The sequence below is a fragment of the Rhinoraja longicauda genome, chromosome 5 (genome assembly GCF_053455715.1).
Source record: "Rhinoraja longicauda isolate Sanriku21f chromosome 5, sRhiLon1.1, whole genome shotgun sequence".
Classification (NCBI taxonomy): domain Eukaryota; kingdom Metazoa; phylum Chordata; class Chondrichthyes; order Rajiformes; family Arhynchobatidae; genus Rhinoraja; species Rhinoraja longicauda.
The window spans coordinates 4,508,705-4,534,795 of record NC_135957.1 but is presented as its reverse complement, the minus strand read 5'-3'; the positions used below and the strand labels follow the sequence as shown (position 1 = coordinate 4,534,795).

The window sequence follows — 26,091 nt, the reverse complement described above, 5'->3', positions numbered from 1 at the left end:
TTTGCCGAGTCTATATGTAGATTAAAGATGACCCCTTGATTATTATATATAGGGAAGAATTTTTATTTACCGATAGAATGGTTGGAATCTGGAACCTACTGCCTGAGAAGATGTTTGAAGCGGGTACTATAACTACATTGAAATGGCATCTGGACGAATCACTAAAGTAGGCAAAAGAGCAAATGCTGGTAAATGGGATTAATATAGATTGCATTTGATGATCAGCGTAGACATAGATACATAGAAAATAGAGGCAGGAATAGGCCATTCGGCCCTTCGAGCCAGCACCGCCATTCAATGTGATAATGGCTGATCATCCGCAATCAGTACCCCGTTCCTGCCTTCTCCCCATATCCCTTGATTCCGCGAGTCCGAAGAGCTCCTTTGAAGTCCGAAGAGCTCTTTTGAATGCAACCAGTGAATCTGCCTCCACTGACTTCTGAGGCAGAGAATTCCACAAATTCACAATTCTCTGGGTGAAAAAGTTTTTCCTCATCTCAGTCCTTATTCCTTATTCTTAACTGTGGCCCCTGGTTCTGGACTCCCCCAACATCGGGAACATGTTTCCTGCATCTAGCATGTCCAATCCCTTAATAGTTTTATATGTTTCTATAAGATCCCCTCTCATCCTTCTAAATTCCAGTAAATACAAGCCCAATCGTTCCATTCTTTAATCATATGACAGTCTCGCCATCCCGGGAATTAACCTCGTGAACCTACGCCGCACTCCCTCAATAGCAAGAATGGCCTTTCTCAAATTAGCAGGCCAAAACTGCACATAATACTCCAGGTGTAGTCTCACCAGGGCCCTGTACAACTGCAGAAGGACCTCATTGCTCCCACACTCATATCTTCTCGTTATGAAGATCAACATGCCATTGAAGCCTGCTGTACCTGCATGCTTACTTTCAGTGACTGATGTGTAAGGACACACAGGTCTCGTTGAACTTCCCCTTTTCCTAATCTGACACCATTCAGATAATAATCTGCCACCTGGTTCTTGTCACCGAATGGTGGGATGAAGGGCCAGTTTCCGTGCTGTCCATAACTCTATTAGACTTGTTACCCCATCTAAACTTTCCTGATTTATACTATACCCTACATTAATGTAAAATGCCCAATGGTGTGTTGGTGCTCCTAACTGACCATCCTACAATGACCAGGGTGACTGGCCTGTACCTTTTCTTTGAGAAACATCATGTCCTAGGTTTCCCCCATTCCTTCCTTTCTATGTCTGGAGATAACCATTAATGTGGGGCCAACTTTCATAAGTATGTCGGTGGCACTTAACTCTGTAACGAGAAATGTCTCTTGATCCCTTTCCTGCCCTTAGTTTAGTTTAGTATTGTTATGTGTACTGATGTATAGTGAAAAGCTTTTTGTTGCGTGCTATCCAGTAAGCGAAAAGACTATACATGATTGCAATCAAGCTGTCCACAGTGTAATTACAGGATAAAGGGTGTAACATTCAGTGCAAGGTAAAATCCATTAAAGATAGTTTGAAGGTCTCTGATGAGGTAGATGAGAGGTCAGGGCTGCTCTCCAGTTGGTGAGAGGAGGGTTCAGTTGCCTGATAACAGCTGGGAAGAAATTGTCCTTGAATCTGAAGGTATGCTATTGAGGGCGTGCAGCATAGGTTTACTAGGTTAATTCCCGGAATGGCGGGACTGTCATATGTTGAAAGACTGGAGCGACTAGGCTTGTATACACTGGAATTTAGAAGGATGAGAGGGGATCTTATCGAAACGTATAAGATTATTAAGGGGTTGGACACGTTAGAGGCAGGAAACATGTTCCCAATGTTGGGGGAGTCCAGAACCAGGGGCCACAGTTTAAGAATAAGGGGTAGGCCATTTAGAACAGAGATGAGGAAAAACTTTTTTAGTCAGAGAGTTGTGAATCTGTGGAATTCTCTGCCTCAGAAGGCAGTGGAGGCCAATTCTCTGAATACATTCAAGAGAGAGCTAGATAGAGCTCTTAAGGATAGCGGATTCAGGGGGTATGGGGAGAAAGCAGGAACGGGGTACTGATTGGGAATGATCAGCCATGATCACATTGAATGGTGGTGCTGGCTCAAAGGGCCGAATGGCCTACTCCTGCACCTATTGTCTATTGTATGAATCTGGTTGAGACTGGTCCTTGGTTATCCTGGTGGCCTTGCTGAGGCAGCCTGTAGTGTAGATGGAGTCAATGGCAGTGATGGTGTGGGCTATGTCCACCGTGCTCTATAATTTCTTGCGGTCCTGGATGGAGCTGTTCCCAAACCATGGTGTGATGCATCCTGATGAGATGCTTTCAACCGTGTATCTGCAGACGTTCGTGAGGGTTGTTGGGGATGTGCCAAACTTCCTGAGCTGTCTTAAAGCATTATGCTTTCTTGGCCATTGCTTCGATGTGGCCTTCTTGAATCTGTCTTAGGTTGCTTGTCTGATAAACAGGCAGGGAGGAACTGCAGATTATTCTGTTGTTAGTAAAACTGGATTGCATTATCTTTATGGAAGCACATGGATTATGCGGGGAATGGAGGGATCTGGATTATGTGCAGGCAGTTAACAGTTGGTCTTGACATCATTTCAGCACGGACATTGTCCACTGAAGGGCCTGTTCCTGTCCTGTACTGTTCTAATGTTCTTATACAAGAAGAAATTCATTCGTTTGAAATAGGCAAACCCTTTTCTGAAATTACGCCCCCAAGTTCTAAATACCTTATTTAGATACTAAGTTTTAAATAGTTCTAAATACTGTAGAAAACATCCTTCTGGAATCTACCCTGTCAATTTCCTTCAGAATCTTGCATGTTTCTTTAAGACTGCCACTTTTAGAAACACTAATGGAAATAGATGCCCAACTTTTCTTTATATGTCAACCCTTTTGTTCCAGGAGACAACCAGTGAACTTTCTCTGCACTACTTTTGATGCAAACATATCCAGCCTCCCCCTCCTTCCACTACAATTAGTCAGAGGGTCCTGACCCGAAACATCACCTATCCATGTTGTCCAGAGAAGCTACCTGACCTGCTGAATTGTTCCAGCACTTTGTGTCTTCCCCAGCAGCCTGTTAGGTTGCATTTAATGTTCCCTACTTTTGTACTTCAAACAACATGCAATATGACAAATTATAACATTGTTAGATAGGAGCTAATCAGAATGAATTTAGAGCAGTCATGTTTGGGTAAGTTCATATCAGACACGTGGGAGTTGTTTAAAAGCCATCTGATCAGAGTTCAGGACTGGCATGTTCCAGTAAGGAGGAGGGATAAGGATGGCTAGAGAATCCTGAATGACCAGACATGATGTAAATCTGTAAAGCAAGCAAGAATAATCTCAAAACAGGCAATTAGAAGGGCCAGATTCCAAACATTTTGTAAGTACATTAAAGCAAGAGGGTAACCAGGGAGAGCATAAAACTACGCAAGGATAAAGGAGCAAATTTATGCTTCAAGTCAGGGGATGTAGGCGAGGTACTAAACATGTACTTTGCATCAGTATTCACCAAGGAGGAGGACATGGAGATAGTGAGTTCAGTCTGGGATACTAATATGCTAGAGCAATTTGAGAGCAAGAAAGAGGTGGTGTTGAGTTTCTTGAAAGGCATTAAAGTGGATAAATCCCCCAGGGCTTAATGGGATCTATCCCAGATTATTGAGCGAGGTGAGATTGCAGGGGCCACAGGCAAAGTCCGGGAAGACTGGAGAGTGTTCAGTGTTGTTCCTTTGTTTAAGTAATAGAGATAATTCAGGAAATTTTAAAATGGTTGAGTTTCATGTTAGTGGTAGGGAAGTTATTCAGAGGATCTCACACTTTGCTGAGCTGCATTCCATTTGCCACTTCTTTGCCCACTCTTCTAACCTGTCCATGTCGTTATGCAGACTCCCTACTTCCTCTACACTACCTGCCATCATCTATCTTTGTATCATTTGCAAACTTGGCCACAAAGCTATCAATTAGCATAATCCAGATCATTAACATATAACATGAAGAGTAGCGGACCCAACATCGACCACTGCAGAACACCACTAGTCACTGGCAACCAACCTGTATTCTTACTCTTTGCCTTCTCCCAGTCAGCCAATCTTCTAGCCATGCTTGTACCTGTCTAATACCTGGGCTCCCATTTTTGTTTAGCAGCCTCAAGTGTGGCACCTTATCAAAGACCTTCTGAAAATCCAAGTAAACAACATCTGCTGACTCCTTTGTCCATCCTGCCTCTTAAGGATCAATAAGGTCCCATTAAGGGTCAATGTGGTTGTTTATGTGTAAAGCCAGAGGAGATGGGAGAGGTGTTTCTCCTCTATATTTACCTTGGAGAAGGTCATGGAAGAACAATGCTAAAGCTCTCTGCAGGCTGAGCAACATGTTTGAAAGGAAAACCAAAGTGGATATTTTAGGTGAAGGCCCTTCATCGGTACTGGAAAAGGGAGAAAATAAGTGTGTTTTAACTTGCCAAGAAAAGAAGGGGCAGCATTATCTGTGTGAATCTTAATAATAGAAGTGACAAAACTTCTACTTTTCATACTTTTTGCTTTTAACGCCCAGCAGTAAAAGTAATGTACTGATGGAAAGCCTATGAGCCATTGAGAGATAAGGACGTAGTTTTAATTTGATTGTCCAAGATTGCCATTTGAATACTAAAAGCTTGAAAGATAAGCATATGTAAAGCAAAATAATTGTCCATGCAGATGTTCTCTTAGCAGAGAACATGGTTGTCTGTGACCAGAACAGAAAATAGCAAAATAATAAAAGTGTGAAGAATAAGAATAAGGGCCATTTAGAACGGAGATGAGGAAAAACTTTTTCACTCAGATTTGTAAATTTGTGGAATTCTCTGCCTCAGAAGGCAGTGGAGGCCAATTCTCTGGATGCTTTCGAGAGAGTTAGATAGAGCTCTTAATGATAGTGGAGTCAGGGGGTATGGGGAGAGGGCAGGAACGGGGTACTGATAGTGGATGATCAGCCATGATCACATTGAATGGCTCGAAGGGCCGAATGGCCTACTCCTGCACCTATTGTCTATTGTGAATACGAAGTCGGAAATGTGATTTGTGCTAACTCTTAATTTTGATTACTTTCTTCAGTTTGATGACTATTGTGGCGTCACAGTGAGTGAAAAGCCTGAACATCTAGACAGTTACTCTCCATTGGAAAGCTATATGCGGTTACCACAACAAGAACCGAACTTCACCGATGCTGAACACTTCTCTTTCATGCGAGACAACAGAGAAATGCATCGAATTACTGAGCAGGGTGGGATCCCTGGTTTAACTAATGCCAACTACCGTTTTGAACGGGTGCGTCCAGCTAAGTATGGCACAAAGTCTGAAATGGAAATTCCTTCTGAAAATAAGGACTGTGCCACAGACTTTCTGCTGCCACATGAACAGGCCAGTCAAGGAAATAGTGGATTCTCTCGTATAATAGGTTTATTGGCAGAGGTTGACAATAACTTACAAGAAAGGAAACGTAACTTTCCTGACATAGAGGATGAAGAAAGGTTCCTGTATGGAGAGGATGAGGAAGAGAAGACTGACTCTGGCAAATTTAGACCTCCTCCTGCAAACAGGAATCTCCTTCCTGTGACACAAACTTCTTCTTCCTGTGAGACGACAGGTGTGAAACCTGATAAAGAGTATGAAAAGATCCATGACCTACTGAAAACCATTGGTCTCGACATTGGTGTTTCAGAGATTAGCAAATTGGCAGCCCGTACTCAGGAGCGCCTTCATGGGAAAAAAGCTTCGACACGATCAGCTGACTGTCCCATGGACTCCCATAATTCAGGCTCTTGGGATAATCGAAGGACCCGAAATGATACAAAATCACCAGAATCTCGTCCACAATCCCGAATGAAATCATCAAAGCAAGAAAATATGTCTTGCCCAGGATTGAAAGAAAGCAAGGAATCATTTCAAAGAGAAATTACTTTAAAGGCTCAAGAACCTGAGAGGGCAGCTCCACAATATTCCGCTCCAACTAATATATCAAACCGTAAGCCTGGTTTATTGCCGACTCCATCACCATCTTATGTCATGCCACCCTATGGTCAGTATCCATTACCTCCATTAAGCTATCTGCCAAATCCACTACCTCCTAACTTTAATCAGTATGACCCTTATCTGACGTACTCAACTCCTGCCTGGCCAGCATATCCTCCTCCACAAGTTAGTGAGCCGAGTAGTCCAATAGTAGTAGTGATGCAACAACCAAAGGTCTCCCGACAAAATCTTAGGGTCATTGAAACGGTCAAAGCTCCGAAAATCACTATGGACCACAAACGAGAGGATTCAGTGCTGGTGCAAGTGCAAACAACACCTACACCAATTCCAGTATCATCCGCAAACCGGATTCTGATGTCCAAGTCTACTGAGGAAGAGAAAAGAAAAGCTGAGCAGAAGCGGAAGGTACTTAGCTGTTACTTCTATATCTTCAGATAAAATTATGAGATTTTGTGACCGTGTGCTTTCTTTATTTTTGGATAAATTAAGTTAGAAATATCAATCACGTTTAATCAATGTATTGGGTTAGCCAATAAGTACTATGGGTGTGGTACCCAACACAACGTATTGCTTTGAAAGTTTGGATTGGACTTGGTACCAATCTCTTCATTAGTCAACTAGTGTGCTAGACTGAATAATAGCTATGTTTTCACGAGAGGTATGGAATGTTGGCCAGTACTTTGGAATCATATTTTGAAAATGTATCTGATCTAATTTGATTGACAGGGAAGTGGTGCAGGTGCATGGCAACCTGGGAGGAACCTTGACACATCCTGTATCATAATAAATGTCTGACCTTAGTGCTATTGTGAAGGATGTTGTTTCCCAAAAGAATATTTGAGGAAGATTGGGCTTGACTTCGCTCCTGTACAGCTCTTAGTGGATATTTTTCTGAAGGAAAATGGATGATCATTTAAAAATGATTCGAAAATGAATCAAAAAATGGGTTTGAAGGAAAATCCTCAGATTCAGAAAAGCTATGCACAATTCCAAGAGCAAGGGCCATTGATCCAGTCTCTAACACTATATTAGGTTATTTGAAAAAATGTGGAATACTGCCAAATTTTGAAAATAATGTTTCAAAAAATGAGGAGAAAAGTAAATCAGCAGGCAGAAGGCGAGAAAAAATTAAAAAAAGAGACGTAAAAGTGCTAGAATTGGGGGGCACGAATTAGGGGCGGCACCGTTGGGCAGTGATAAAGTTGCTATCTTACAGCACCAGAGACCCGGGTTCCATCCTGACTTTGGGTGCTGTCTGTACAGAGTTTATACGTTTTCCCTGTGACTCATGCGTTTTCTCTGGGTGCTCCGGTTTCCACCCACACTCCAAAGACATACAGGTTTGTAGGTTAATTGGCTTCTGTAAAATTGTAAAAAATTGCAAAAGGATGAAAGTAGGGCATAGAAAGGATAAGGGCTGATTGTAAGCCAGAGGATGGAGGATTTCAGGATTGATTAAGAACATCAAAACAAACGGAAAGAGTTCCTTTGGATATATAAATAGGAAGAAGACGGTTAAGGTCGGTTAGAAACTTTGAAAATAAGACTGCTGGAATAACAGGAAACAAACAATTGACAGACATGTTAAATTTCACCTTGGAGGATGCTGCAAATATCCCTGAGATTATCAGATCAGCTAATTTCAAATAATGGGAAGGAACAATGACAAGGGATATAGTAGTAGAGAAAACTCACGCGGCTAAAGATGTACAAGTCATCAGGACCAATGACCTACAGAAGATAGACACAAAAAGTCGGAGTAACTCAGCGGGTCAGACAGCATCTCTGGAGAAAAGGAATAGGTGATGTTTCGGGTCAAGACCTTTCTTTCACTCAAAATAAGTGACTGAAGAGTACATGGTATAGTAGACCCATTAGTTGAATTTTTTTAAATACTTGCTAATTTCTGGGAGGGAACTAGAAGATTGGAAAACATTAGAAATTGGAAAAAGAGGATTGAATATTGGAAAGGATTGGAAATGTTTGTTGTTTAAAAAAGGAGGAAAACAGAGGCTGGGAACTAGAGGCCTGTTAGTTTAACAGCTACTATGGACAAGAAGCTGGAGTCAATAATCAGAGAGGAAATAGCGAATCATTTAGGAAATCTGAATATCAACAAAATTAATCAGCATGGTTTTATGAAAGATAAATCGCGTTTGACAAATTTTCTCAAATTCTTTGAGGATTTGTCAGAAAGGGAGTTGATCAAGGGCAAACTGCAGCTGCAGAGTGCAGGTAGTTCTGCTATGACACATTTTCACAACTAGAATTGGATGTAATGCGATCGATGAATGATTGATATTGGTTTATTATTGTGACGTGTACCAAGATACAGTGAAAAGCTTTGTTTAAGTTTTATCCAGTCAAATCATGAATACTATCAAGCCATGTACAAATACAACAGGTAGTGCAAAGTGGAAAATACCAGAACACAGAATATAATTACAATAAATACTATTAATGCCATGACCCTCAACAGTATTGATGTACAGGGTGGTCTTAGGGTCCAAGTCCATAGCTCCCTGAAAGTGGCACCACAAGTAGTTAAAGTGGTAAAGAAGGCATATGGTATGCTTGCCTGCATAGGTTGAGGCATTGAGTACAAGAGTCAGGATGTCATGATGCAGCCTCATAGGACTTTGGCTGGGCTACATTGAGAATATTGTGTGCAGTTCTGTTTCTCTCTCTTCCCCCCCACCCCCATCTTGCCTGTGTCCTCCTTTTACCTGCGATACTTTGTCTTGCATCTCCTCTCTCCAGCTTTCTTCCTTTCCTCCCCACAATCACACATCCCAACCTGAAACATCACCTAACCAGGCCATAGTCCCAGGACCCTCGTCGAAGGCGACAAATTCGACCTGCCAATTGGGCATGGAAATCAGCTATGAGAACTGAGCTGCCGGCTCCGGCCAGGAGGCGATATTGCAGATCCCTGGCCGCAGGGGGCACATCTTACCCACAGATCGGCATGAAAGTCCCAATGTGATCGGGATCATTTAGCTGCCACATTTCCTGGGGGTGGGGTCTGGATTATGGACCACCAATTACAGGAAATTCAGTGGTGGACCTGTATATGTGCACCAACTTATAGTAAAAAGTATTAGGCAGTGCCTGGTGACCTACTCCTGTTCCTATTTTCGTCTGAGCTGTGCTTTGCTAGTATGTTGATTGGTGTTGCATTTAAGCTTTTTTTTTTACAAAATTAGTTCATGCAGATGCTTCATTGTTGTGTGTACCACTTTGATTCTGTGACTCAGTATTACCTCCATGTGGCATGAGTATTGAATCATCTGTGAACCATTAAATTTTCTTGGGCTTTTACAGTACAGGGATCTAAGAATTTGTGGATCCAATAGAAAATAGACAATAGACAATAGGTCTATTGTCTATTGGATCCACAAATTCTTAGATCCCTGTACTGTAAAAGCCCAAGAAAATTTGATGGTTCACAGATGATTCAATACTCATGCCACATGAGTATTGTGGATCCATGCTCATTGTTGAGGACTTACAGAGTCAGGTATTGAAAATTATAGAAATCTGGTGTGGACATGATGGGCAAAATGGCCTTCTGCAATGTAACTGTTCTGTGATTCACTTCCACCTGTCTGTGTATCACTATTTTTGTTTTATCTGCACATGCTCTGCAGTGTATTTTGTATTTTGCACTCTGTTTATTTTCACTTTTAGTTTTAGTTTTTTGTTTTAGAGGTACGGTGTAGAACCCACCAAGTCCATGTCACCAACAATCACTCGTACACTAATATCATATCATATCATATCATATATATACAGCCGGAAACAGGCCTTTTCGGCCCACCAAGTCCGTGCCGCCCAGCGATCCCCGTACATTAACACTATCCTACACCCCACTAGGGACAATTTTTACATTTTACCCAGCCAATTAACCTACATACCTGTATAGTATAGTATAGTGAAGAACTGCAGATGCTGTTTTAAATTGAAGATAGACACAAAAAGCTAGAGTAAGTCAGACAGCATCTCTGGAGAACATGGAGACCCCTGAGACAATAGACAATAGGTGCAGGAGGAGGCCATTTGGCCATTGGAGCCAGCACCGCCATTCACTGTGATCATTGCTGATCATTCACAATCAGTACCCGTTCCTGCCTTCTCCCCATATCCCTTGACTCCGCTATCTTTAAGAGCTCCATCTAACTCTCTCTTAAACATCCAGAGAATCGGCCTCCACTGCCTTCTGAGGCAGAGAATTTCACAGATTCATAACTCTGGGTAAAAAAGTTTTTCCTCATCTCCGTTCTAAATGGCGTACCCCTTATTCTTAAACTGTAGCCCCTGGTTCTGTACTCCCCAACATTGGGAGCATGTTTCCTACATCTAGCGTGTCTAATCCCTTAACAATCTTATATGTTTCAATAAGATCCCCTCTCATCCTTCTAAATTCCAGTGTTTACAAGCCCATTTGCTCCATTCTTTCAACATATAACAGTCCTGCCATCCTGGGGATTAATCCTGTGAACCTACGCTGCACTCCCTCAATAGCAAGAATGTCCTTCCTCAAATTTGGAGACGAAAACTGCACACAATACTCCAGGTGTGGTCTCACCAGGGCCCTGTACAACTGCAGAGTTAGGTGAAATGGAAACAAGAGATTTTGACAATGATATAGAGAGATATAGAATAAATTAATGAAAGATATGCAAAAAAGTAATGATGATAAAGGAAACTGGCATTGTTAGCTGAGGGCTTGGTGAAATTGAGTTACAGACAATGAGACTCAACAAGAAGACTTTGAAGCTAGTATGACTTGGGTGGGGGAGGGATGGAGAGAGAGTGGGGGGATGCAAGTGTTACTTAAAGCTTGAGAAATCAATATACCGCTGGTTTGAAAGCTGCCCAAACGAAATATGAGGTGCTGTTCCTCCAATTTGGCCTCACTCTGACAATGGAGGAGGCCTAGGACCGAAAGGTCAGTGTGGGAATGGGTAGGGGAATTAAAGTGTTTGGCAACCGGAAGATCAGGTAGGTCCAGGCAGACTGAGCGAAGGTGATCAGCGAAATTGTCAAGTTCGCGTTCCTTGTCAGTTGGTTGATAATAATCAGAGTCGGCACAGACACTTATTTGTAGTCTATTAGAGATCTTGTAGACAGGTTTCCAAAAGCACACACAGAGTCGCGGATTCCGGGGCCAGTGAAAACGAGTCTCACCAACCCCAAGAATCAAGCCCATTTATTCCCAAAACTACAAGACCATCGATTAATTACAACCAATCAGCTTTAGGCCATAGTCAGTTTTTCCTTCTAAGGCACTTTTGTGACAGGCTGGAACATTCTGCGTTTAGGTCACTGATTACTGCTAAGTTGCGTCACTTTTGTGCACGTGATCAATTTAGCACACAATGCTGCAAAGCCCATGCAAGGTCCAATCTCATCCCAAGCAAACAAATAAGATACGTCTGGTACTGCATTCCTTACCTCCACAAAATAATCGCCCGTTTTGCCCAAATTGAACGTTTGGTCTCGCCGATGTATAAGAGTCACGGAGGGAAAGTGTGAAGATGGGAAAACGTGACTAGTTGTGGGATCCCGTTTGGAGGTGGCAAAAATGTTGGAGGATTATGTTTTGTATGCGACGGATGATGAGATGAAAGATAAGGACTGGGGGAGGGGAGCAAGAGTGGAGCTGCGGGGTACCGAGGAGACATGTGAGGGCCTCATCTATGATGAAAGGGGAACACCCGTTCTCGAAAGAATGAGGACATCTCCTGGTATGGAACACCTCATCTTGGGCACAGATGCGTCTTAGACGGAGGAATTGGGAGTTGTGGATAGAGTCTTTGCAGGAAGCAGGGTGCAAAGGTATAGTCTAGATAGTTGTGGGCGTCAGTAGGTTTATAATAGACGTTAGTCTATTAGACATGCCGTCTTCATCGCAGGAGATAGACTATCGACTGACGTCTAATATGAACCTACTGACCCAAGTCTTACTAGCTTCAAAGTCGTATTGTTAAGTCTCATTGTCTGTAACTCGTTTTTACCTAGCCCTCAGCTAATAATGGCATGTTTCCTTTATCATCGTTATTTTTTTGCATATCTTTCATTCATCTGTTCTATATCTCTCTAAATCACCATCAATATCTCTTGTTTCCCTTTCCCCTGACTCGGTCTGAAGAAGGGTCTCGACCTGAAACGTCACCTATTCCTTTTCTCCAGAGATGCTGTCTGACCCGCTGAGTTACTCCAGCTTTATGTGTCTACCCCTACACTAGTTCTATGTTATCTCAGTTTCATATCCTACACATTAAGGGCAATTTACAGAAGCCAAATAACCCACAAACCTGCACGTCTTTGAATGTGGGAGGAAACCGGAGCACCCGGAAAAAACCCGTGCGGTCACAGGGAGAACGTGCAAAGTCCATATAGACAGCGCCCGTAGTAAGGATCGCACCCGGGTCCATGTGGCTATAGGTAGCAACACTACTGCTGTACCACTGTGCCGCCCTTTTGCATGACCTGACATACTCATGGATGGAATAATTTGCTCGGATAACATATAACATAACATATATAACATATAACAACTACAGCATGGAAACAGGCCTGTCCGGCCCTACCAGTCCACGCCGACCATTCTCCCTGACCTAGTCTCATCTACCTGCACTCAGACCATAACCCTCCAATCCCCTCCTATCCATATACCTATCCAATTTACTCTTAAATAATAAAATCGAGCCAGCCTCCACCACTTCCACCGGGAAGCCCATTCCATACAGCCACAACCCTCTGAGTAAAGAAGTTCCCCCTCATGTTACCCCTAAACCTTTGTCCCTCAATTCTGAAGCTATGTCCCCTTGTTGGAATCTTCCCCACTCTCAAAGGGAAAAGCCTACCCACGTCAACTCTGTCCGTCCCTCTCAAAATTTTAAAAACCTCTATCAAGTCCCCCCTCAACCTTCTACGCTCCAAAGAATAAAGACCCAACCTGTTCAACCTCTCTCTGTAGCCTAAGTGCTGAAACCCAGGCAACATTCTAGTAAATCTCCTCTGTACCCTCTCCATTTTGTCGACATCCTTCCTATAATTTGGCGACCAGAACTGCACACCATACTCCAGATTTGGCCTCACCAATGCCCTGTACAATTTCAACATTACATCCCAACTTCTATACTCGATGCTCTGATTTATAAAGGCAAGCATACCAAACGCCTTCTTCACCACCCTATCCACATGAGATTCCACCTTCAGGGAACAATGCACAGTTATTCCCAGATCCCTCTGTTCCACTGCATTCCTCAATTCCCTACCATTTACCCTGTACGTCCTATTTTGATTTGTCCTACCAAAATGCAGCACCTCACACTTATCAGCATTAAACTCCATCTGCCATCTTTCAGCCCACCCTTCCAAAAGGCCCAAGTCTCTCTGTAGACTTTGAAAATCTACCTCACTATCAACTACTCCACCTATCTTAGTATCATCTGCATATTTACTAATCCAATTTGCCACACCATCATCCAGATCATTAATGTAAATGACAAACAACAGTGGACCCAACACAGATCCTTGGGGCACTCCACTAGACACTGGCCTCCAACCTGACATACAATTGTCAACCGTTACCCTCTGGTATCTCCCATTCAGCCATTGTTGAATCCATCTTGCAACCTCACTATTAATACCCAACGATTTAACCTTCTTAATCAACCTTCCATGTGGAACCTTGTCAAATGCCTTACTGAAGTCCATATAGACAACATCCACAGCCTTGCCCTTATCAATTTCCCTGGTAACCTCTTCAAAAAATTCACACAAAACAAAGTTTTTGAATGTATTGTGCACATGACAATAATATACCAATAGCAATAATTCAATTTTTGGGATACAAATTGCTGGAGTAACTCTGTGGATCAGGCAGCATCTCTGGAGAACATCAGCAGATGGCATTTCAGGTCAGGGCCCTTCTTCAGACCTGAAACGTCACCTATTCGTGTCCTACAGAGATGCTGCCTAACCTCTTGAGTTACTACAGCACCTTGTGTTCTTTTTTTGTAAACCAGCATCTGCAGTTCCTTGTTTCTACATTTATCTTTTTTTTTTGGATTTTTTTTAAAATTTGATTTTTTTTTAGGAATAAGTAGAATATAGAATTTTGCAATTTTTAAAGCTGCAAAATAGTGTGATAGGAAGGAAACAAAGTCCCGAAGGAGTATAATTATAATGATCAATTACAATCTCCATTTCTAATTTGGATTACGGGGCTCAGTTAATGGGACTGGTATAAGGTTAAACAAGATTGAGAAGGAGAGGAACAAATAGGTAGATTGAAGAGTATTTTTAAAGTGTTGCCAATGGATAGTATGACATTGAGAAGCAGATAATGTATGGATAGATTTCAAAGAGTCATAGCAACATACATCATCCATGCTTATCCTCCAGCTAGTATGCTCCAGGGCAAAAAAGTCTGCCTGTCCAGCCTCTCCTTGTAACCCAAACCCTCCAGACTTGACTTTCAAAAAGCCTATGACAGGGTCGCAAGCAAGAGTGCAAAATTAGAGCACATGATATTGGGGGTAGGGTACTGACATGGATAGAGAACTGGTTGGCAGACAGGAAGCAAAGAGTAGGAATTAATGGGTCCTTTTCAGAATGGCAGGCAGTGACTAGTGGGGTGCCATAAGGCTTGGTGCTGGGACCCCAGTTATTTACAATATCTTTTAACGATTTAGACGAGGGAATTAATCGTGACATCTCCAGGTTTGAGGATGACACAAAGTTGGGTGGCAGTGCGAACTGTGAAAAGGATGCTATGAGGCTGCAGGGTAACTTGGATAGGTTGGGTGAGTGGGCAGATGCATGGTAGATGCAGTATAATGTGGATAAATGTGACGTTATCCACTTTGGTGGCAAGAACAGGAAGGCAGATTATTATCTGAATGGTGTCAGATTAGGAAAAGGGGAGGTGCAACTAGACCTGGGTGTGTTTGTACATCAGTCACTGAAAGTAAGCAGGCACGTGCAGCAGGCAGTGAAGAAAGCTAATGGCATGTGGGCCTTCATTGCGAGAGGATTTGAGTTTAGGAGCAAAGAGGTCCTACTGGAGTTGTACCTCTGGTGGATAAATGTGAGGTTAGACCGCACCTGGAATATGGTGTGCAATTTTGGTCTCCTAATTTGAGAAAGGACATTATTGCTATTGAGAGAGTGCAGCGTAAGTTCACCAGGTTAATTCCCGGGATGGCGAGGCTGACATATGATGAAAGAATGGGTCGACTGGGCTTGTATTCACTGGAATTTAGAAGGATGAGAGGAGATCTTATGGAAACATAAAATTCTTAAAGGATTGGACAGGATAGATGCAGGAAAAATGCTCCCGATGTTGGGGAAGTCCAGAACCAGGGGTCACAGTTTAAGAATAAGGGGTAGGCCATTTAGGACTGAGAGGAGAAAAAACTTTTTTACTGAGAGTTGTGAATCTGGAATTCTCTGCCACAGAAAGCAGTGGAGGCCAATTCACTGGATATTTTCAAGAGGGAGTTAGATTTAGCTCTTAGGGCTAAAGGAATCAAGGGATATGGGGAAAAAACAGGAACGGGGTACTGATTTTAGATGATCAGCCATGATCATATTGTATGGCGGGTAGACACAAAATGCTGGAGTAACTTAGCGGGTCAGGCAGCATCTCGGGAGAAAAGGAATGGGTGATGTTTCGGGTTGAGACCCTTCTTCAGACTGATGTCAGGGGAGGGGACGGGACAAAGATAGGATGTAGTCGGGGACAGGAAGACTAGTGGGAGAACTGGGAAGGGGGAGGGGATAGAGAGGGGAATCAGGGACCACCTGAAGTTAGAGAAGTCAATGTTCATACCGCTGGGGTGTAAACTGCCCAAGCGAAATATGAGGTGCTGTTCCTCCAATTTTCGCTGGGCCTCACTCTGACAATGGAGGTGTCCCAGGACAAAAAGGTCAGATTGGGAATGGGAGGGGGAGTTGAAGTGCTGAGCCACCGGGAGATCAGGTTGGTTGAGAAGGACTGAGCGAAACGATCGCCAAGCCTGTGCTTGATCTCGCCGATGTAGCGAGGTTGACATCTGGAACAGCGGATACAATAGATGAGGTTGGAGGAGGTGCAGGTGAACCTCTGCCTCACCTGGAAAGACTGTTTGGGTCCTTGGATGGAGTCGAGGGGGGAGGTAAAGGGACAGGTGTTGCTTCTTCTGCGGTTGCAGGGGAAAGTACCTGGTGAGAGGGTGGTTTGGGTGGGAAGGGACGAGTGGACCAAGGAGTTTCGGAGGGAACGGTCTCTGCGGAAAGCAGAAAGGGGAGGAGATGGGAAGATGTGGCCAGTAGTGGGATACCGTTGGAGGTGGCGGAAATGTTGGAGGATAATTTGTTGTATGCTACGGCTGATGGGATGGAAGGTGAGGACAAGGGGGATGCTATCCTTGTTACAAATGGGGGGAGGAGGAGCAAAAGCAGAGCTGCAGGATATAGAGGAGACCCTAGTGAGAGCCTCATCTATAATGGAAGAGGGGAACCCCCGTTTCCTAAAGAATGACGACATCTCCGATGCCCTAGTATGGAACACATCGTGGGCACAGATGCGGCATAGACAGAGGAATCGGGAGTAGGGGATAGAGTTTTTACAGGAAGCAGGGTGGGAAGAAGTGTAGTCAAGATAGCTATGGGAGTCAGTGGGTTTGTAGTAGAAGTCGGTCACTGATCTATCTCCTCTGATGAACATGGTGAGATCCAGGAATGGTAGGGAGATGTCGGAGATGGTCCAAGTATATTTAAGAGCAGGATGAAAATTAGTGGTGAAATTGATGAAGTCAGTGAGTTCTGCATGTGTACAAGAGGTAACACCAATGCAGTCGTCAATGTAGCGGAGGTAGAGTTCAGGGATAGGGCCTGAAACAGGGATTGTTTGACGTACCGTGCAAAGAGGCAGGCATAGCCGGAAGAGATGAGATCAGTAATGGTGTTGGAGATTAAGGCCTGGTGCTCGTCTGTGGGGTCGTGGTCCAAGGATAAGTAGGAGGAGATGTCTGAGGTCAGCGCACCATACTACCACGGCACCTCCCTTGTCAGCGGGTTTGATAACTAAGTCGGGGTTGCTGCAGAGTGAGTGGAGGGCTGTACGTTCAGGAGGGGAGAGGTTAGAGTGAGTCAGGGGAGTGGAAAATTTGAGGTGGTTGATGACCCGCCGGCAGTTGGAAATGGAAAGGTCTAGTGAAGGTGGAGGGCCACCCAGGGGAGTCCAAGAGAAGGGGATCCGCTGGAGACGGGAGAAGGGGACATCACTGGGTGGTGAGGACTCCTTCCCATGGAAAAAGGCCCAGAGGCGGAGGAAGAGCTCCACATCATGGTGGACCTGGAACTCGTTGATGTGGGGTGGGGGGGGGGGGGGAGGGGAACAAAGGTGAGGCCTCTGCTGAGGACAGACCGTTAGGTATCTGAAAGGGGGTGGTCAGGGGGGATGGTGAACACACGGCAAGTTGGAGTCGGATGAAGGCAGGCGAGCAGGTGGAGGCCGAGGCGGTGTCTGGTGGGGGATGGTTGGTTTTCAGAGAGGAGGAGGGGAGCATGAGGTTCATTGTATGGGTGGTGAGGAGCTGGGGCAATCTGGCTAGGGGAAGGGGAAGATCCAGTGGAACCCCGACTGAGGTTTCCTGTAGGAGGGGGTGGGGGGGCAGTAGGACCCAGTGGAGTCAGACCCCGTGCTGTGGGACTCTGCCTCGTGGGGACTGTGGGCCCGGCGCTGAGCCTGGGACTTAGGTAAGGCGACGGCTGCGGCCCGCTGGTGGGCGGTGGAGTGACGAGGGTCGGCCGAGTCGCTGGTACAGGCCCGCGGGGGACTGGAGTCCGGGTCAGCGGACGAAGCGTCGGTAGGCCCGGTCAGCGGATGGCCGGGGAGGAAGCGAGGGTCGGCGCCATTGGTGAGGCAGTGAAGGTCGGCGACCCTGATGAGGCGGTGAAGTTCGTTGGCAGCGCCGGTTGTGGCCTCAGGGAGGATGTGGAGGTCGTGGCAGCGCCCACGGAGAGGCCTTGGATGTCGTGGCAGCGGCCACGGGAAGGCTTAGAAGTCGGCGGCAGTGGCCACGGGAAGGCTTGGAAGACGGCGGCAGCGGCGGCTGTGACCCGGTGGAGGCAGTGAAGGTCAACAGCAGCGGCGGCTGTGACCCGGTGGAGGCGGTGAAGGTCGGCGGCAGCGCGGTTGTGGCCCCGGGGGGCGGTGAAGGTCGACGACAGTGGCAGCTGTGGTGGTCCGGGCCTGAGCTCAGCCAGAAAAGCGGTGAGTCTTGTTGCTGCTCCTCGTGGCAGCAATGGCGTCGCAGGTCTCGGCCTCGTGGTGTTGGGGTAGGCGGCGCGGACCAGCGGTGGAGCCCCGGGCCTGCGGCCGGTCGTGTCGAGGAGTGTCGGTGGAGGGAGCGGTCTGGAGGCGAGTGAGTTTACGATTCTTAGTGGTCCAGGAAGGAGAGGAAGTGTTTGTTGAGGGATCCGGCGTTGGATAAAGTATAGTTGGGGTCCGTTGCAGGTATGGGTGAGTGACGCCCGGAGCTGCAGGAGAGTCAGAGCGAGGGCCTGCTGGTGCCGGCGCATCCCAGCCAGGGTAGAACGCAGGGTATGGAAGAAGAATTGTTGGGAAAAGTGGCAGCTCGACTGTCGGAACCTGTGGTCCGTCCGGGTTGGGTCCGAACCGGAGCTGGAAACCACAAGATAAAAGATGGAGCGGCAGGCTAGCACCGAGAAAACGCACGTGGCTGTGGTAGCGAGTCTGGGTTAAAACATGGTCGTAGAGTTGGAGGGCAGGAGGAATCAAAGAGGGGGAGCAGTGAGAGAGCATGTTGCTAAACTCTCGTCGAAGAGAGGAGGATAACTTCTTCAAAGTAGACACACCTTGAGGAGAATTTGCAGTGGAGCGGCAAGATGTGTAGGAAAAAAACCTCTCTACATCGGCGAGACCAAGCACAGGCTCGGCGATCGTTTCACTCAAAACCTCCGTTCAGCCCGTCTCAACCAACCTGATCTCTCCCCCTCCCATTCCCAATCTGACCTTTCTGTCCTGGGCCACCTCCATTGTCAGAGTGAGGCCCAGCGCAAATTGGAGGAACAGCACCTCATATTTTGCTTGGGCAGTTTACACCCCAGCGGTATAAACATTGACTTCTCTAACTTCAGGTAGTCCCTGCTTCCCCTCTCTATCCCCGCCCCCTCCCCTGACATCAGTCTGAAGAAGGGTCTTGACCCGAAACGTCACCCATTCCTTTTCTCCCGAGATGCTGCCTGACCCGCTGAGTTACTCCAGAATCTTGTGTCTACCTTCGATTTAAACCAGCATCTGCAGTTTTTTTCCTACACGTATTGAATGGCGGTGCTGACTCGAAGGGGCGAATGGCCTACTCTTGCACCTATTTTTCTATGTTTCTGTGATGTCCTCGTAAATCAACTTAGCACCATTTTCAGTTTAATGACATCCTGTAGCAAGACAACCAGAAAAGAGTGGAGAAATGGCAGATGGAGTTTAATCTGAGCAAGCGTGAGGTGGTGCACTTTAGCCAGTTGAATGTACGAAGAAAATATACAATTAAAGAAAATATACTCGGTATAGTGATGATTTACAGAGGGCTCTTGGGATGCATGCCCATAACTCTCTCAAAGTGGCAACATAAGATTAGAATGGTAAAGAAAATATATGGTATACTTACCTTCATTGATCGAAGCATTCACAATAAAGTATCAACATCGAGTAAGGGTCAAGAAGACATGATGCCGCTGAAGGGGACTTGGGTTGGGCTGCATTTGGAGAATTGCGTGCAGTTCTGGACGCACCATCACAGGAAGAATATGGAGTTTTTGGAATGGGTGCAGAAGAGGTTTACCAGAACAATGCCTTGATCAGGAGGTTATAGCGACAAGGAGAGGTCTTGGATTGTTTTCTCTGTAACACCAGAATTGGAGGGGAGACCCGACAGAATCATATAAAATTATGAGGGGCACAGATGGGGTAGACAGTCGGAATCTAAATCCCAGGGTGGAATGATCAAAATCTAGAGGGAATACTTTAAGGTAGGAGGAGCAAAATTTAAAGGAGATATGCATAGTTTTTTTACACAAGGAGTGGTGAATGCCTGGAACGTGCTGCCGGGGGATGGTGGTGAACACGAGAGTGGCATTTAAAAGACTTTTGGATAGGTACAAAGATATTCGGTGATTAGAGAGATGTGGATTATGTGCAGGGAGATTAGAGTTAGTTTTAGAACATGCAGTCAGTCTATACCAGACATAATACTATATTCTAGACCCAAGGAAGAGCAAACACCTTCTTTGCCATCCCATCTATCTGTGTGTTAGCTTCAAGTACTGTGTAACTTCCCCTATAGGGGTCTCTGTTCTACAGCATTCCCAACATTCTGCCATTTACTGCACAAGTCCTGCCCTAGATTTTGTTATCAGAATGCAGTAACTCGCATCTATCTGAATTATAATCCACCTGCCATTCCTCAGCCCATTGACGCAGTTGATCAAGATTCTATTGTAATCTTGGGTATTTATTGTAATCCTATTTATTGTAATTCTATTGTAATCTTCACTTTGGAGTCATTACAGATAATGTCACCTATATTTAAATCCAAATCGTTAATATAAATAACAAACAAAAGTGGCACACCACTCGAAACGGGCCTCCAGTCACAAATCAACCCTCCACTACACCCTTCATCGCCTACCTTCAAGTTAATTTTGTATCCCATTGGCTAGCTCACCTTGGACACCATGTAATCTAAACTTCCAGACCAGCCTACTTGCGTAATCCTGTCAAATGCCTTGCTGAAGACCACATAGACAACATCTGCTGCACTGTAATTGTCAGTTTTATTGGTCACTTCTTCAAACTTTCACTAAATTCGTCGGCCCGCTGCGGACCTTTCACCGTCCGGCGCGGCCTGGAACATGGCAAGTTCAACAGCCTGACCGCGGGAGAAGACGGCAGGGGAAGAGAAATGACATTCTGGCCTTCCATCACAGTGAGGAGGGGACTGGAGGAGACTCACTGTGATGGATGTTTCTTTTTGTTTTGTGTTTTGTGTTGGTTGGGGTTGTGTAATTTGCTTATTTTATTGCTCTATTCTTGGACTGTGGGTGACGAAATCTCGTCCAAAAGACTTGTTTTTTGGATGACAAATAAAGATATCCTGAATCCTGAAATGTGATTTTCCATGCATAATGCCACACTGACTATCCCTAATCAGTCCTTTCCGAATGCTTATAGATCCTGTTTCTCAGAATTATCTCCAATAATTCACTGACCAGTATGTAAGGCTCATCGATCTATAGTTTTCAGGCTTTTTTTTGCAAAGCTGGTCTTAAATAGCCACTCCAGAGTTTCCATCACCTCGCCTGTGCTTATCGATGATGCATACATCTCTGCCAAAGGCCTCGCAATTTCTTTCTTAAATTCCTCACAATGTCCATGGACACACGATCAGGTCCCAGAGCTTTATCCACCTCTATGCTTTTCTAGACCTGCAGCATCACATCTTTTGCCATGTGTATTCTCTTCAAGACGTCACTTCACTGAGCTTCCTAGCATTCATGACCGTCTCCACAGTAAATACAGATGAGAAATAATTACTTGATATCTTGTCCATCTCTTGTGGTCCACACACAGATGACCTGATAGATTTATTCTCTCCCTAGTTATTCCAGAGAAATCTGTGGGGTCTCTGTCTTAGAGGAAGACTTAGCTGGTTTGTGCAACTGTTGCCCAAGAAGCTCTGGTTATGATCTGTAGGGAAGAAAACTGCAGATGCTGGTTTAAATTGAAGGTAGACACAAAATGCTGGAGTAACTCAGCGGGTCAGGCAGCATCTCTGGAGAGTAGGAATGGGTGACGGTTCGGGTCGAGACCCTTCTTCAGTCTGAAGAAGGGTCTCGACCTGAAACATCACCCATTCCTTCTCTCCAGAGATGCTGCCTGACCCCCTGAGTTACTCCAGCATTTTGTGTCTATCTCTGGTTATGATGATGGTAATTGTGGAACTAAGTGAAGGCAGTCCCAGTGAGCTGAACAAAAGATGCGGATGACATGGTCAAGCTCAAGTTTGTTGTCATATGCAGGATTACAGTGAGATACAACAAAAAATCTTGCAGGAGCATCACAGACATACAAATTCAAATCTACAAAAACAAATTATATATAAATTGCACATAAATTACACTTAACATTCAAAAAGAAATAAGACTATGCAATAAAGTCAATTGTGCAAAAGGGTAGCAGTAAACCAGAGCAAGAAGGAATGATTCATCTTGACTCGACATGTTTATAACGTGAAGTGGGGCAAATTCAGGGGGACAGGAATGGAAACACGTGGGAAAAAGTTTTATTTGACGTTTCAGGAAAGGAGTATGGATTTGGGAGATGAGAAGATTTTCAAGGTTTTTGATATGGTACGGAAAGTTTCAGATTTTGTTTTAGGAATATGGATTTTACTGGCAATGCCCTTGAGCTTCGTTGCCCATGGGCACATTATTGTGAGTTTGCACGAACTGCTACAACTGGCATTGGCTATGATAAATAAACAATGGTGCAATATTTCCAAATCAGAGCAGTATGTAATTTAGATGGGGAACCTGCTGATGGTTGTGTTCCCATGTGCCTGCTACCCTTGTTGTTGACAATGGAGGTTATGGCATTTGCAGGTAAATAAATCAGATATTGAAACAGTTTATCAGGACAATTTGTCAATTATATCTGAGGCAGCAAGTCATTTTGGTTTATTATTGTCTTTTGTACCAGGAAATACTGAAAATCTTTGTGTAGGGAGCAACTGCAGATGCTGGTATACACCGACGATAGACACAAAATGCTGGAGTAACTCAGTGGGACAGGCAGCATTTCTGGAGAGAAGGGATAGACAATAGACAATAGACAATAGGTGCAGGAGTAGGCCATTCAGCCCTTCGAGCCAGCACCGCCATTCAATGCGATCATGGCTGATCACTCTCAATCAGTACCCCGTTCCTGCCTTCTCCCCATACCCCCTCACTCCGCTATCCTTAAGAGCTCTATCCAGCTCTCTTGAAAGCATCCAACGAACTGGCCTCCACTGCCTTCTGAGGCAGAGAATTCCACACCTTCACCACCCTCTGACTGAAAAAGTTCTTCCTCATCTCCGTTCTAAATGGCCTACCCCTTATTCTTAAACTGTGGCCCCTTGTTCTGGACTCCCCCAACATTGGGAACATGTTATCTGCCTCTAATGTGTCCAATCCCCTAATTATCTTATATGTTTCAATAAGATCCCCCCTCATCCTAAATTCCAGTGTATACAAGCCCAATCGCTCCAGCCTTTCAACATACGACAGTCCCGCCATTCCGGGAATTAACCTAGTGAACCTACGCTGCACGCCCTCCATAGCAAGAATATCCTTCCTCAAATTTGGAGACCAAAACTGCACACAGTACTCCAGGTGCGGTCTCACCAGCGCCCGGTACAACTGTAGAAGGACCTCTTTGCTCCTATACTCAACTCCTCTTGTTACGAAGGCCAACATTCCATTGGCTTTCTTCACTGCCTGCTGTACCTGCATGCTTCCTTTCATTGACTGATGCACTAGGACACTCAGATCTCGTTGAACTCCCCCTCCTCCTAACTTGACACCATTCAGATAATAATCTGCCTTTCTATTCTTACTTCCAAAGTGGATAACCTCACACTTATCTACATTAAACTGCATCTGCCATGTATCCGCCCACTCACACAACCTGTCCAAGTCACCCTGCAGCCTTATTGCATCTTCCTCACAATTCACACTACCCCCCAACTTAGTATCATCTGCAAATTTGCTAATGGTACTTTTAATCCCTTCGTCTAAGTCATTAATGTACTTTCCAGAGATGCTGCTTGTCCTGCTGAGTTACCCCAACATTTTGTGTGTATCTTCACTGAAAAGCTTTTATTTCCTTGCTATCTAATCAACACAGATAATACTTTTTGTGAATACAATCAAGCCAAACACACGTACAAAAGGCAGAATAAACAGAAAGAGAGTAGAATATCGTGCCAGTGGAAACAGTTGAGATAGATAAAATAACATTTAAAAGACATTGAGACAGGTACATGGATATGAAAGATTTAGAGTTTTTATGCTAGACCAATTGGACCCGTTGGGCCCAAACCTCTCCTGCATTGGTACAGCACCCTCTCCTCCCGACCCCTCCTCCCCTCCCTCCACCACCCTTCCCCCTCCCTCCTCTCCTGCCCTCCCCTCCCCCTTCTTTCCCCCTCCCTTCCTCCACTTCCCCCACCTCCCCCTCCCTCCCCTACCCCCTCCTCTCCCCCCTCCCACCACTGCCCTACACACTCGTCCTCCCTCCTCTCCCCCCACTCCACCCCCCTCAACCCCCCTTATCCTACCTCCTTCCTCGTCCCTCCACCCCCCACACTCCCTCCCTAAGAGATAGATTTAAACTTTAAAATGTGAATAACTTTAAATATATAACACCGATTTCATTTTTTTAATCATCAATCTGCACACAATACCCCAGAATGAAGAAGCGAAAATGGGTGTTTAGAAATTTTTGCAAAGTAATTAAAAATAAATAACTGAAATATAATAAATATATTAGGAGTAAAAGAGGAGGAGCTGTTGGGTGGATAAACCCTCAGGGCCTGATGAGGTATCCCCGGCTAGTTTGGGAGGCAAGGGGGGGATCGCTGGGAAAATGTTTGCATCTTTGTAAGCCATAGGTAAGGTCAGAAGACCTGAAGAAGGCAAATGTTGTTCCGTTGTTCAACAAAGGACCAAGATAAACCAGGTAACTGAGGTCAGTGAGCTTTAAATCAGTGGAAGTAAAACTATTGGAAAAAATTCTACGGGACAAGATTTGTCTGCTCTTGGAAAGACGAGAATTAAAACTGAAATCATCATGGCCTTGTTAATGGGAAATCCTGTGGCCTAATTTGTTTTTTAAAAAAAGAGACACATAGACTCTTCAATTTGAAAAAGGGCCCGACCCGAAATGTCACCTATCCATGTACTGCAAAGATACTGCCTGACCCACTGAGTTGCTTCAGCACTTTGTGTCTTTTCTTTTTTGTAAGCCAGCATCTGCACTCCCCTGTTTCGTCACTAATTTGTTTGATTTTTTTGAGAAGGATACTAAGTATGTTGAGGAAGGCAGTGCGAGAGATGTTGTCTACATAAACTTGAGTGAGGTCTTTGGCGACATTCTGCATGCCTGGTTGGTCCAAGCGTTTGTAGTGCATGGGATTCCACGCAACCTGGCATGGTGAACCCAACATTAGTTTTGTGATGGGAAGCAGAGCATGATGGCGGAGGGATGCTTTTCAGATTGGGTGTTTTGTGACCGATGGTGCACTTCCAGAGTTCTGGGACTGTTTACAATATACATTTATAACTTGGATGTGAATGTATGCTTACGAATAGAAAATTTGCAAATTACATTAAAATTGGTGGTGTTGTAAATAATAAGAGTGGTTGTGTACGGCTCCAGCATGATATCGATCATGCTGTAGCTTGCAGGACCGTGGTAGAGTTGCTGCCTTACAGCGAATGCAGTGCTGGAGACCCGGGTTCCATCCCGACTACTGGTGCCGTCTGTACGGAGTTTGTACGTTCTCCCTGTGACCTGCGTGGGTTTTCTGCGAGATCTTTGGTTTCCTCCCACACTCCAAAGACGTACAGATATGAAGGTTAATTGGCTTGGTAAATGTAAAAATTGACCCTAGTGGGAATAGGATAGTGTTAATGTGCGGGGATCGCTGGTCGGCGCGGACCTGGTGGGCCGAAGGGCCTGTTTCCGCGCTGTATCTCTAAACTAAACTAAGCTAGAACATTGGGTGGAGATATGGGAGATGGATTTAATTCAAGTTGCAAGATGGTGCATTTTAGAGGACAAACAAGATAAGACCTGCACCGTAAATGATAGGTCCCTGCAGTGTTACTGAACACAGAGACCTTGGAATATAAGTCCGAAGATCCCTGAAAGTGTCAACACAGGTAAAGGGGATGGAGAAGAAGGCATGTGGGATGTTTTTATTCATCGGCCATGGCATAAATATAAGAGTAGGGATATGTTGTTATGTTATAATTT

At 44.9% G+C, this 26,091-nt stretch overlaps 1 protein-coding gene across 1 annotated transcript in view; it reads left to right on the top strand.

Moving 5' to 3' along the window:
• znf318 (zinc finger protein 318) overlaps positions 1-26,091 on the top strand; it is a 45,305-nt gene that overhangs the window by 6,397 nt on the left and 12,817 nt on the right. Inside the window, exon 3 of the mRNA XM_078398801.1 lies at positions 5,076-6,398. Coding sequence (XP_078254927.1) covers positions 5,076-6,398 — 1,323 coding nt within the window. The remainder of the gene's footprint in view (positions 1-5,075; positions 6,399-26,091) is intronic.